This window comes from Sus scrofa, chromosome 3 (genome assembly GCF_000003025.6).
Source record: "Sus scrofa isolate TJ Tabasco breed Duroc chromosome 3, Sscrofa11.1, whole genome shotgun sequence".
NCBI classification, from domain to species: Eukaryota; Metazoa; Chordata; class Mammalia; order Artiodactyla; family Suidae; genus Sus; species Sus scrofa.
This window is the reverse complement of record NC_010445.4, coordinates 80,845,341-80,860,021: the sequence shown is the minus strand read 5'-3', so window position 1 is coordinate 80,860,021 and position 14,681 is coordinate 80,845,341. Positions and strand designations below refer to the sequence as shown.

General features: G+C 39.6%; 1 protein-coding gene across 1 annotated transcript in view; it reads right to left on the bottom strand.

Moving 5' to 3' along the window:
* PUS10 (pseudouridylate synthase 10) overlaps nucleotides 1–14,681 on the bottom strand; it is a 72,530-nt gene that overhangs the window by 3,752 nt on the left and 54,097 nt on the right. The window contains 7 exon segments of the mRNA XM_021087518.1: nucleotides 2,182–2,281; nucleotides 4,813–4,955; nucleotides 6,375–6,492; nucleotides 7,423–7,478; nucleotides 7,572–7,648; nucleotides 8,520–8,576; nucleotides 14,325–14,450. Of these exon segments, the coding sequence (XP_020943177.1) occupies nucleotides 2,182–2,281; nucleotides 4,813–4,955; nucleotides 6,375–6,492; nucleotides 7,423–7,478; nucleotides 7,572–7,648; nucleotides 8,520–8,576; nucleotides 14,325–14,450 (677 nt within the window).

Genomic DNA, 14,681 nt, shown 5'->3' with positions numbered 1-14,681 from the left:
TAGGAATTGGGATTCTTGGGCCTAAAGTCTGTTCCTGCATTCACAGAGTATTTGGTTACTCAGCCAGTTATTAATTATACCTCTTGACCAATAAGACACTAGAGAACATTTAAATTTTTTAAATGTTATTTATGGATAAAATAGAAATAAATTCAGGTGGCAACACCAACTATGTCTCAGAAGTCTCAGCAACTTTTAGTCTTCTGATCATTTTCATTTTCCCATCTCACATTTAACAATACTCAAGTAGTCTATATGCTTAGAGTCTTGTTTGTAACTTAGCAACTAAATGTAAACTAAATCATTATGAAAGATCACCTGGAACTAGAAGAGGATTAGAGATCTTTGTGTATCAGTGAATTTTTTAGCAGAATTTTTCTTTTAAAATTGAATTTCTACTCATCCTGATTTGGCTCTTCTAGAACAAAACCTTGATCTTTAAGTCATAATGGAATTACGGTAGCAGACTATTTTGTCTCTACATAAATAATCATATTCTAGGCATTAGAACAGTGAAATTGCACTTTGACTTAACTACCCCCAAAAGAGCCTAATTTAGAAGTTCAAACAAATAACAAGCAAAAACAAAAAAACTACCATATCCATGTTGTTTTTTGAGACAGTTTAAAACCGGAAATGATTTACTGGAAATGATTTTTAAAATTAATCTATATGAGTCACTACCAGATTTGGGATTTTTTTTTTTTTTTTTTTTTTTTTTTTACTAGAAAAGCCCAAAGAGGTAGTGTGAGTCTGTATCTTTTACAAATGCCAAGAAATGTTTTGGTTTTGTTTCAGAATATAGCCATAAACCAAACACCCATATATAAATTAACGGGTGTTTCTCAAGCCTGAAAACCAAACATTACTGATCACAATCTTGTATGTGTTGAGGGCAGGAGAGGATGGGTATGTCTGTAGGGTTTTAAAAGTTCTTCAGGTGACTCCAATGGACAACCAGGGCTTAGAAACCCTGGCATGTGGCTCTTAAGCTGTCCCAAGAATTAAGGTCAAAGATGATGAATGTATTTGAAATTGTCTTTAAGAGAAGTCTGTCTTCCTCAAAATGATAGTCTCACTAAGAAGACCCCCTGCAGCCTTGAAAGTGCTCTCACTGGTTGTACCGCAGAAGGTACAGAAAATCTAATCTGAAAGCACTCAAAAAGTGCTGGTAAGGTAATAATGTGCCAGTGATTATTTGATTATCATGGCTGTTTTCACACTAGGCAATTATACCCACTTCTTTTTATTTATAATTGATATTATTTATGCGCAAAAATTCTTTTTTGGGGGGGAGTAGGAGCTCTACTGTTAATCAGATATTCACCAAAGAGCACAACTTGTGACTCAATACCTATCGATGCTCAAATGAGAATATGGACAATTGCCTGAAAGATCCATCGAATTTCACCTGATCTCAATTCACACTATAAGAGCAGAGGATTTGGACCACATCACAGAATCCTTATAGAACTTTTATTTCTAACCACTGGCTCTACCTATTTTCTGTCCCTGTCCTAAATATAGGTTTCTGAGTAGGCTGCCTCAAGATCTTTATAAAAAAAGGTCCAAAGAGGAATTCCTTTTGTGGCTCAGTGGTAATGAACCCAGCTAGTATCCAGGAAGGTGCAGGTTCAATCCCTGGCCTCAGTGGGTTAAGGATCTGGTGTTGCCGTGAGCTGTGGTGTAGGTCACGGATGCAGCTCAGATCCTGAACTGCTATGGCTGTGGTGAAGGCTGGAAGCTACAGTTCTGATTCGACCCCCAGCCTGGGAACTTTTATATGACAAAGGTGCAGTCCTAAAAAGAGCAAAAAAAGGGGGTGGGGAGGGGGCCCAAAGGATATATGAAGGGCTCTTAAAATTTCATGTCCTTGCTTGGTTTAAGGGTTTATATCTCATGTCATATATAAAGCACAGTTAGTAAATTAACTATATATTTGTAAGGATCATAAATGAGAACTTGTGTTCTTTAGAAGGAAATAAAAATTCTGAAAACAGTCTCTCCCTGCAATATAATGCTACTGTGAGATTTTGACCATTTTCAAGATACCTAAGTGAATAGTACTATTTGGTTTAATGCTAAAAAAAAAAAAAAAAAAAAAAAAAAAAAAAAAAAAAAAAGCATAACCTTGGCTGAATTCAATGTACAAACAGGCATTTCTACAATAAAATGGTTTACCTCAACATCCAGCTCTAGAATGTCTGCAGTCACATCCATCAGAGAGCCAATGTTCGGCTTGGTTCTTCCAAAGTCTCCATGTACAAACTCTTTAATGTAGCTGGGGTTTGTTTAAGGAAAAAAATGAAGATAGCCATGCAATACCAACTGTCTGGTGAGATTTGACAGGTGAAAGGGAAATGACAAAAGCAGAGGTTACTACTTTCTAGATGGTGTGCATCTTAGAAAATGTGGCTATAGCAATAAATAAAATGAGCTACAGCAAACATTCCTACCAGTCTGGCAGCCAACATTAGGACCTGGGGCCTGTGTTTACGTCAAACTTGACAAGAGTCATGACTTCTTTTTTAGCTCATCTTCAAATGCCAAGGTTTGAATATGGATTTTTAAAATTCATGTCATTAAGTGCTTTTTAAAAGAAACTCAGCTATTTTCTTTTTTGTGACAAATTCTATTTTGTCATCTTTTTGGTGTCATCGTTTTTCAATAATGGCAGCAGTCATCTGCCAAATGGTAGGTTTCCACAGGGTCATTCACAGAGTGACCTCAGTGATGGCTTTCCTTATAACATGACTCAGTGACACAACAGCAACGGGATGGAAGAGACAATGGAAATATTTAGTCTTGATGAAGGCCCTTCAGAAGGATCATCAAAAGACCTACATTCTAGTTGTTTGTAACCCTTGCATGGTTGATCCTTTAATGGTTAATTAAGATAATTCTTTTTGTGAGTGTTTTCCTCAAAGGTCTTTGAATTTTCAAAATTCAAAGTCAATGACTAATCCTAGAATCATTCAGATTACCTTATTCCTTACACAGAACTCTGCTGTAGTCTTGACAGTATTTTTTCTAAAAGATGTTTTTTCCAACATTCAGTTAAACACTCATTCAGCATTACGTTGTGTTTTATAAACCAGCAGTGTAAAAATTTAATATAATCTGAATATAAAAGTTTTTTCTCAGATAAAAATAACCATAACATGCTGCTATTATGTCCTCCTCACTTTCTGATAGTTTATTCACTACTTTCACCAGATGTTCTGACTCAAGCAAAAGACCATATGATTATCTAGTACCTGTCTTCTTTTCTAAACTCATAATTACTCAATAGTTGTCCATTTTCTCTCACTTTCTTTAGAGAGTGGTACTTCTTGAGTAGCAATAATATGGGGAGATAACCAAAAGGCCCTAGAATGGCCAGTTAAAAGGTCCCAAATGGGTTTTTTTCCTGCTTTTTACGGCCACACGTGCGGCACATGAAGTTCCCAGTCTAGGGGTCAAATTAGAGCTTCAGCTTAATGCACTGAGCGAGGCCGGGGATCAAACCCACATCCTCACAAACACTATGTCAGGCTCTTAACTCAATGAGCAACAAAGGGAACTCTTCCAGAATGCTTTTAATTCATAGCCAGAGGGGTGAGGTATAAGTCAAAATGAACTAGTTCAGTACACTGAGCAATATAAGTGAAAAATTCACAAACTTCAGATACCCCAGGATGTCTAAAATTGTGCCAAATAGTCTTTCTTGGCTAATGGCTTAAATACATGTACATGACTCATTCTAAAAATACGTTAATGAGACTGAAATGACATTTGCTTCTTCCAAAAGACCACTGCATTTTTTCCTAGCACACCCAAACAAAAACTGAAATTAGATAAAAATACATATTTTTAGAATCTGTGATTTCTCTGAAATTCCATCCACATCCCATCTACAATAGGCAAATGTGCCCTGTGCCCACTGATCTAAATAGACCTTGATCCAAACTGCAAAAAATGTAGGAGATTTTAGGAGTAAATAACCTGTACCTGTTTCAGTTTAGTCACTCCTGGGGTGGAGTAGGGAAAAAAGAGGGGTGAGAAGGTTGTTGGGAAAGGACAGGTAGACTAATTATAGCAACCTAGTGAGAATGCTATTAGGTGCTTAAAAGGTGACATTTCCCCCCTTCTATCCAATAAGAATGTCATTAGTTATAAACTAGTTAGAAGGTTTCACGCTTCATGCTACTGGATCACAAATTAATATAAAACCAAGAAACAAAAGAGCACCTTTGAAAAATAAACTAAAACTAAGACTATGGCGGCTCCCTGATATATTTTATCTGGGAACTCTGATCTGATACAAAACCACACAAAGCAGAGCAGGTTATGAACAAGTAATCAACCTTCGGCCGCTGGCCAAATAAAGTGAAGATCAACGTGTGAAGTTAGGGCCCCTCCCATCTACTACCCCTGTTTAATTATCTGGGGCAAATGCTCAAAAGGCTAAAAGGACCCAACTGTGGTCATGAACATGCAACGTGTAAAATGTGTAAAGACATGAATCAATCAAAAGTGTTCCCTGAGTGCTTACTATGCATTCAGCATTGTGTGAGACACTAAATATTTTAAGGTTCACATTGCACTGCCTGCTGCCTCATGGTTTAAAATGTCATTTTGAAAAACACAAATGTAATGGGCAAAAACACCCTAGATACCTCCTCCCCTCCCCCCGCCCCAAAAAAGGACTCTTCTCCAACCTAAACCTTTCCCGAACAGTTCCTAGATAAGGTTGAAACTTTTCTAAGGCAACATGAAGTCTCCCAATAGGGTTCTGGTTAGACTAGAGCTGCACAGAGGGTGAAAGGATACGTTCCAGCCTGAGTCTTCAGATAGAGACGGAAATGGTGCTCATCCACATAGTGTGTCTCCATGGAGTGAATGAGGCGGGTTCTCACAGCCAGCGGCCGCCGGTGAAGGACTCGTAAAGGTGTCTTCTGGTCGATCTTTAAGTCCTAGAGGAGCATATGATTACCATGGCGTCAGCTTTGCTATCCAGTGAAGCCTGTCTTATCACCTCCTTTGTCATCCACGGCTCAGTATGGATAGTTTCGGAGAGAACTCTGTCTACAGCTGTCAGGATAGAAATGAACTAATACCATATTAAATTGCGTCCTCTAAGGTTCAACTGTGGGACTTCCTATAACCTAGTCTACAACTGCTCATTTTCTGGGCCACCGTATGCCATTTTTAAAAAGGGCTTTGAAATAAATGATACTCAAGGTCTCTTTTGCTCAAATATTTAACAAATTGATTGGACTCTTGACTTCTACCTAGTCCTTTAACAAGCTCTTCTAGAAGATAATGTTCTTTCTTTTTTTTTTCTAATCCAACAGAGTGACCTAATAGTGAGGAATTCAGACTGAGGTGAGAAAGAGCTGTGCGTAGAAAGTGGGACATCAGCATCTCTTTTGTGTATGGGCAGTGTGCGTGTTTCAGGGAGAACCATATACCTATTCACAGTTATTTTTTTGGTTATACAAAAGGATATATATCTGGAAAATTAACAGCTGCATCACTGTCTAGGGTGGTGTTTCAAAATAATAATTACAACTTAATTATATACAATAAACAAGGAAGGATCTCAATATTTGCTAGCCCAGTTTAAGCTATTTGAGGATGATGCTGCACGTCTTTTTACAACTCAGATTTTTTGAGACAGAGGCTTGTCTTTCTCATAATTAGTGATTCTCTTTTATATGAAAAAATATATATGAAGAGATAGAGAGGTTAGTATTGCAAAAGGCCAACTAATTCCAAGTTTCTAAAATAGATACTGGGGGTGGGAGTTTGCTAGTGGTCTAGTGGTTAGGACTCGGCGTTTTCCTGCTGCGGCCTGGGTTCAGTCCTTGGTCTGGGAACTGAGATCCCACATTAAGCTGCTGCACAAGCCCCCCCCACCCCGGCAAAAAAAAGATACTGGGCCTAAGCAGCAATGTAGGTTCATAATAACTTTGAATACTCTGCAATTACTTGTTAGAACAACTCCTTCCTGATTTACATGATTAGTGAGTGCCTGAAGCCACGCTAAGAAAAGAAAGCTTTCTGTCTGGTCTCCCCTCTCTCAAGTCCTCCACTTGAAGAGCAAGTTCTGACAAAGATTACACTTGAAATGGTATGGCTGCTTTTAGCAGAGCAGTGAGTCAATGGCCCCTCCTTACGCGTGGAAAAATGGTAGAACAAGTTGGAGTATATTATACAGCTGCTTAAGGAAAAAAATTAAAACAGCACATGATCCCATTTAATTTGTTATTGTATTTAGGATGCAGAACCAGGTCTCACAGTCCCCAAAGCCTATGCTCTACGACTTGCTGGTAATAAATGAGAAGACATAGGACTCTTTTATAGGAGGTAGAAAAATAAAAAAGAACTACCTTTATGTCATCTAGGAATTCAATGTCCTTCCTCTGTATTGCTTTATTTGTCCATATTAAGGCACTGTAGGTCTTGGTCTTTTCTTCTTCACCTTCTTTCATGTGTCCTATTGCTTCTCTAAACAAAAACAATAAAAGAAAGTTTGTCTGAACACATAAAATACAGACAAGCCTTGCCTCAAACCTCCCTTTCTTTAAAAACAGCTTTAATGAGATTACAAATTACAATTCCCCTATTTTAACTGAACAATTTAGTGATTTTCAGTACATTTACAGAGCTGTGCAGCTATTACCACAATTTGATTTTAGAATACTTTCATCACCCCAAAAGAGAAACTCCACACTTATTTGTAGTCACTTCTCATTCCCCATTTCCCCATTCCTCGGCAACCACCAATCGACTCTCTATCTCCATAGATTTCTCCACTCTGAACATTTCATATTAAGTAGAATCATACAATATTTGGAATTTGGTGTCTGGCTTCTTTCGGATATACCACATTTTGTTTATCCATAGACACTGGGTTCTTTCTACCTTTTCGCTATTGTAAGTAATGCTGCTATCAACATTCATGTCGAAGTCTTTGTCTGTATGTACACGTCCATTTTTCATGGGTATATTCCTAGAGAGGGAAATGCTAGGTCATATGGTTACTTTATATTTAATCTTTTGAGAAACTGCCAAACTGTTTTCCAAAGTGGCGGCACTTAAAATCCCCCAACAATTTATGAGGGATCCAATTTCTCCCTATCTTTGCCAACTTGCTATTTCCTGTCTTTTTGTGAAGTGGGATCTCATTGTGGTTTTTATTTCCATTTCCCTAGTGACTAATGATGTTGAGCATTTTTCAGGTATTAATTGGTTGTTCACATATCCTCTTTGGAGAAATGTTCACTTAATCATCTCTCCATTTGTCATTGTTATTTTTTTCTTTATTATTGAGTTATATAAGTTCTTTATGTATTCTAGATACAAATCCCTTATCAGATATACAATCCACAACCAAAACCCCCCTCTTGAAATCATCTCCAGTGAGCCTACCCTTACCTTGTGACAAGCTGCAAGTCACGAACTTGAATTTTGTTAGATGAGTTATTAATTCTCTGTAGTGTTAGAAAAAGAGAAACAATTAGCAACTCCAGTTCAGTTACAGAGTTGCAGAAACATGACAATTTCCATGTCATGAAGTGGTTTACCTGCTGAAGTTCCTTAATTTCTTGTGAAGTGAAATGTATTCTATGAGGATTCACCAGCTCAATTGCAAAGGGCCTTCCTGGCAGCACACACCCAGTCATGAAACAGAAACGTGTTGATGGAGTTAACATTTGGGCTAATGCAAGAGGGTTAGGAGGTGTGAAAAAAAAGAGTTCAGCTCTAGAGGACTGAAAGTTTTATGACATGACTACATCTGGGGGAGGGAAGAATGTGTGAAAAGAATCAAGGGGCTCTTTGGGGGCTGCTAAACTCCAGTACAGGCAATACGTAAACACAACTGCTTTCCCAAAGGTCCACGGACAAGCCTGTGTTAATTACAAAATCAATTCTAAACAGCCACTAGCCACTAGTGACTTGGTTACACTAACATAAGGTTGTCACAGGCAGCAATGCTCAGGTATACCAAGTTGAAATACATTCTCCTAGCCTAGTCCACTAGTGAACTGAAAAGCTAAGATTACATAATCAGAAGGGACTGTAACTGTCAAGTAGCTCAGGATTACTCTCGTCCTCTTTCTTGTAATGCAACAGTGTAAAACGAGAGAAATGAGGGCTCAGACAGCAAAAGCATCTTTTAAATGAGATGTGCATTTTGAAAACTGTACTAGTACTACTGAAATGTTATTAAATGGAACAACTAATAATCAAACTTTTGGAAAAAAAATCAGGCATCTCTTTGTTAATGCACATAAAAGTCCCTTTTAACCTACAGGTATGCAATAAAGATGGCCTCTGAAGAAATGGTTCCTCCTAAAAACATAGTCATAATGTACAAAGGTAGCTCCATAATCCACAAGGCTTTCTCACATGGAGAAGCTCAGGGCTCTGCCCACTTTGAGTCTGACTAAGTGACTACAATAAACCTGCTATCTGAAAAGGGTAATAATCTGAAAGTTAGTTCTAGTCAAGTAATGTTATAGCAATCTTACCATTTCCTAATGTTCTCACATCAACATCTTCTCTTCCAGAGGATGAAAAATTAAAGCCTTTAGAAAGCAGATAAAGAAAAAAAAAAATCAAAGACATAATAGTCTTAAGACTTTCATTACCATCCTTTGGTTGAAACCCAATTTGTCTTGAAGAACCTATAGGAGAATCCCTAAGAATAGTTATCAATCCACCTCCAATCCTAATCTCTGCTAAAAATAGCAATAATAATAAAATCTCTTCTGTTTTGGCTGCCCCAATGGATATGGAATTCCCAGGTCAGGGATCAGACCTCAGCTGCAGTTGCAGCTACACTGCAGCTGCAGCAATGCAGGATTCTTTAAGCCACAGTGCCAGGCCGGGGATTGAACCTGTGTTCCAGCACTATAGAGATGCTGCAATCCCATTGCACCACAGCAGGAAGCCACGAATACCATTTATTGATTATTTAATTACATGCAAAGCACTGAGCTGAAATTCTGCACACATTATTTCATTTAATCCTCATTATAACCTAATGAGGTAGTTATTTAAAAAAACACCACCAGGAGTTCCCGTCGTGGCGCAGTGGTTAACGAATCCGACTAGGAACCATGAGGTTGCGGGTTCGGTCCCTGCCCTTGCTCAGTGGGTTAATGATCCGGCGTTGCCGTGAGCTGTGGTGTAGGTTGCAGACGCGGCTCGGATCCCGCGTTGCTGTGGCTCTGGCATAGGCCAGTGGCTGCAGCTCTGATTGACCCCTAGCCTGGGAACCTCCATATGCTGCGGGAGCGGCCCAAAGAAATAGCAAAAAGACAAAAAAAAAACAAAAACAAAAACAAAAAAAACCACCAAACTTCTGAAAGATTAAGTACTTTTCCCAAGGTCACATGATTAAATAGCAGACCTAGTGTTTCTGATGTCCAAGCCAGACCTTAATTATCAACACATGCCATCATCTCACGGGGACGTCAAAGGTATAGCCCTGTTTGGAAGAAGGCCCCACCACCATTGTGGCCACAATCTTATGGTGAAAAATCTATCCTTCCTCTTTTTCTTAAAACAAAACAAAAACATTATTTGAGAATTAAGGTCTATGAAAGGAAGAGGAAGAAGAAAACAAAGTTTGACTCTAAAAGCAAATTCATTATATAAGCAAGTCTAAGCTGGCACTACAACATATTTTAAGATACGTTGTACCATCACAGACTAAAAGCTGCAAATACTGGAATGGGAAAGTGGCTTAAAAAGGTGGGGAGTGGAGTTCCCATCGTGGCACAGCAGAAACAAATTGGACTAGGAACCTTGAGGTTGCCGGTTCGATCCCTTGCCTCGCTCAGTGGGTTAAGGATCAGGCGTTGCCATGAGCTGTGGTGTAAGTTGCAGACGGGGCTCAGATCTGGCGTTGCTGTAGCTGTGGCATAGGCCGGCAGCTGCAGCTCCGATGAGACCCCTAGCCTGGGAACCTCCATATGCCGCGGGTACAGCCCTGAAAAGACAAAAGACAAAAGACCAAAAAAAAAAAAAAAAAAAAAAGGTGGGGAGTGGGGAATTTACATGACAACTTTCTTAGATACAGAACTGACTGAAGATTTCACCATTATCACCACAGCAAACATTACCATGAGCAGGCATTATTCTAAGTACTTAATATATGTTCCCACTGTTAGGTAGATACTATCATTACCCCATTACCCTCATTTTACTTAGGAGGAAAATGAGACAAAGACAGGATAAGTAACTTGCTTCAGATCACATCATTGGTGAGTAGTAGGGTCAGGATTTGAACCAGCCAGGCCATCTGGCTCTAGAGTCTCTGAGCCACTGTTTATACTACACCACCACGAAGACAGCTGGGATAACTCAGACTCATGCCAAGTGGGACAACCAAGACCAGTCAGTCTTCTCGGACCAGGGATTGGGAAAGACTGGGATGCTTTGGAAACCCTGCTTAACCCATAGTTCAGTCACATTGGAGAGCATAAGATAAGGAACAAGAAGACTGCTGGGAAGGATGGGAAAGGCAGAAGGGAAGAAGGGTGGACAACATTCTGATAGCCATTTCTCTCCCAGGAAAGATTCTACATTCAACAGTCCCGTGCAGATTTTGGAAAAAGGAAGGCTAACAGGCCTGGAAAATGCTATAAAAATACACTGAAGATTAGCTCTCCTTTCTAGAATGTTTAGCTGTGAAGAAAGTAAGATTTGCCCCTCACCTTTCTTTAAGAAATCTCTTTAGCAAGTTAAGGCCAACACTTGAAACAGGCTCCGAGCTATTGTCTCTCAGCCACTGCCAGGATGAAGGGCTCTTCTCTGCCCCACAGGGCCCAAAGCTGTCTCACACAGAGGACCAACTGGGATTGGTTAGATAAGGGCAAGCTATCCAAGGTTGGCCTAGAATTCAAGCTGCTAGTTAGGCTCAGAGGTCTGGGTAGCCTGTGCTGTGTTAGCACCTGAGGACTAGCTAAGTGGGTAGCCATGAGGGACACAAGGTAAGGTTCTTCTCCAGGTGGAGAATCTGCACCAGGCAGGTAGTAGGATTTGGTGGGCCATTAAGTCCCCAGAAACCCTCCATTCTATGTCTATACACCATTGTCAAGCAGCTAATAAACCCACAGCAACATCAGTAGCTTCTAGTCAGAGGTCAACAGACTCAAGAGTAGTGCTAACAAGGGATGGATTGCTACATGGAGAGTTCAAAATGGCATCTGGGAAGCTGAAAGATACTCCCTGGGGCGGTAGCTTTTCTTACACCTGCCCATCTCCATCTCCAATCCAGCCATAATATCAAGGAACCAGGGCCTACGGTGACTGAGCCATAGCCCATGACTGATAGGGATGGAGGGAATGAACAGAACACAAAGAGGTAGGTCCACCACTGGCTGTTCAATCAGGCCAAAAATCTCAAATTCATAAATGAGCCCACAGAACTTCCCACAGATCCCAACCCATGAACAAGAGAGAAGTATAGAAAAACTAGGTTCTTGAGAAGGCCAAAGAAACATTAAATCCAGATTAAGGGAGAGGGGTATTTATTCTATCTTTCAGAAAACTTTCTAATTTGGACTCTATAGCGAGAAATAATCTGGGGGGGGCAAACTTTAAAACTTTATTTGTGTGCAATTATGAATAGAAGATGACAAAAAAGGAAAAGGTGTCATTGCTTTAAATATGATGAAATACATGTTTAAAATTTAGTTGATTTTTTTAAACTCACATTATGCCCTGCCTTATCCCCCTAATCCTCTGAGTTCTACAGACTTCTACTCAATGGAACAGGTATTTCAAACAAACAAACAAAAAAAAACAACAGCAAAAATGATCAGGAGCTGTAAGGGGTTCAGCTAGTCTGCAGTGGCCCTCATACCTGGGGACAGACAGACAAAGAGACTGAAGGATGGGCAGAGGCCAGGTGATAAATGCCTCAGAAATTAAGTTATATAGTTTGGACTTTACCTTGTTAACTAGTCATTGACCAGTTTTCAGCAGGGGACTGACATGACAAATACTTACTCAATAAGCAAAGTAATAAATGTATTAGGAAAACATTTCTTAGATACATTGATTTTGAGAATTTGTCCAAGTTTTACTTACTAACCAGAGAACTGGCAAATAGATCACATGATATGCCAATCTCAAGTGACTGAGAAATAAGTTTGTATCCCCCACAGAGGGGAAGGAGCTAGGTTGCTTCCTGCGATACTGATTTATTTTCACAGAGCTGTAAAACTTAGAGATAAAACAGTCAGAACCACATTCCCAGAGCTGTCAGATGTGACTCACAGAAGTAACGAGTAATGTATATGAGAAGCACATATTTAGCAAATGAATGCCACTAATCAGGCATTTCGAACAACAAGGTTTTATCCCAAGACAAGGAGCCAGTCAGAAGTCCACTTTTTCTCAAGCGGCTCTTAATAAATTTCCTCAGCACACAATTATAGATGCTAAGCACACAGTTTATTTTCAGTTTAGGGACAATTTTTTTCCTCCTCAAGTGGAAAAGGACAACAAATTACCTTGCTGATTGCAAAGGTGAAACATTTAGCTGTTTCACTGCCCCTAATAGCCCTCTTAGTAATGAGGCTTCCTTGGGACCCAAATAATCAGAACTGAATCTTGAATCTTCTTAAAGAAAGGGAATAAGGTAGCCTCAAAAAGAGTTTGAAAGATTTTTTTGTGTTAACACTTTATTTTTACTTCTTCATGACTAAATCTTCATGAATAAATCTTATTCGTGTAAATACTAAGTAGGTAAAATCTCAAGGCAACAGCTCCAAGTCTTTACTGTTAAGATCTTGGAAAATATTAGGGTGCTAGGTTACTTTCTTCTCCATTCAGTAAAAAATTCTTAAAGGCCCTTCTGAAAAGGGCCCACCTATCTGATGGGCAATAAATTATAAGAGGGATGTGGTTTTTGAAGTGATTCTCTTTCCTCTTCACAACCAGAGAGCTGGAAGGAACAGCCATATTTCCTTTTGATCATTTGCTTGCCTTTACTAAAGCAGATTTGTCTTAAGGTTTGTCAGAGAAAATGATGGATGTCTAGGAGTTCCCGTCATGGCTCAGTGGTTAACGAATCCGACTAGGAACCATTAGGTTGCAGGTTCAATCTATGCAGTGGGTTAAGGATCCGGCGTTGCTATGAGCTGTGGTGTAGGTTGTAGACACAGATCAGATCCCGCATTGCTGTGGCTCTGGCATAGGCTGACAGCTACAGCTCCGATTAGACCCCTAGCCTGGGAACCTCCATACGCCACGGGTGCGACCCTAAAAAAGGCAAAAAGATAAAAAAAAAAAAAAAAGGATGGATGTCTAGCTGATCCTTCAAAAAAGGTGTTCTAATTATTCTCACTCCAGAGGGTATGATACACTTACTCACCGCCTACAGTTTTTCCTAATAAACAGTATGATTTCCTGTGATTGAAATCTTAGTCCCTTTCCTCTAGTCTAATCCTAGGTAAAATCACAAGGTTCTATGTTCCTATGACCTGACAGGTCTCTTGAGACAGAGAAAACATGCCTGACAGGATTTGACTCACCTCACAAACCTGGGCTCATTAATACCTAGGAAATTAAAAGAATACAACTACTATTACATCTTTGTAAAATAGTAGCTATTGATCTATTTCCTCTAGGCCTGATCTTTATTCTAGGACATTTTAGCTATTAAGATGTAAGCCAGGCATTGGCCAGTGATTATTCTTGAACAAGCACTGGATGTGGAAGTTGTGTTTTAACTTGCTCTTATTCCCCAAAAGAGGCTAAGGGTAAGGTGTCCCACAGTCAGAACTTAAGTGCATTCACTTAAAGTAGTTTCAATTGTTTTGAATTTGTCCAGGGAAAGGCAGTAACCTTGACAAAGGAAAGAAATCCTAGGGCACCTTGACTCAAATCCAGTCCAGGGCAGAGGGACTCGGGACATGATTTCTGTTCACCAGAAGCTGTCTGGCAAGGGACCCAGGCTTGGTGGTGACTGATGAAATACAGAGATATTTCCTGCCACCTCCAAGAAGTCTAGTCATAAAGAACAATGTATTTAAAATATTAATACTATAGGAGTTCCCATTGTGGCTCAGCAGGTTAAGAACCCAACTAGCATCCATGAGGATGTGGGTTCAATCCCTGGCCTCGTTCAGTGGGTTAAGGATCTGGCGTTGCCACAAGCTGCAGTGTAGGTTGCAGACATGACTCAGATCCAGTGTTGCTGTGGCACAGGCTGGCATCTGCAGCTCAGATTTGACCCCTGGCCCAAGAACTTCCATATGCCCATAGGTATAGCTGGCTATAAAAAGAAAAAATAAAATATCAATATTATGAAAACTTACTCTCTGCTTTGAACACTGTCAGAAGATGGTCTGAAATTAATTCTTCCACAGAAGACTCCAGCTTCCTTTCTCCATCAATTATCCAAGGAGTTTGTGGTAGATTCCTGGAGTATTTATTATATCTCCCTGGAAAGAAATATACAGTTTCATGGATGAAATGATGTGACTAGCGCAGCAGGATAAAAAGGAAGGCAACAACTATTTATTAAGTGCCAATATCCTAGGTGCTATGATATAAAACAAGTCTTAGCCTTTATCTAACTTACAATTTAATTGGGAGAGTCAACCTACACATACACCTACAGGTATTTCAACGAAAAAATTTAAGGTAGCAATAGAAGACTTAGCTAAAAACAC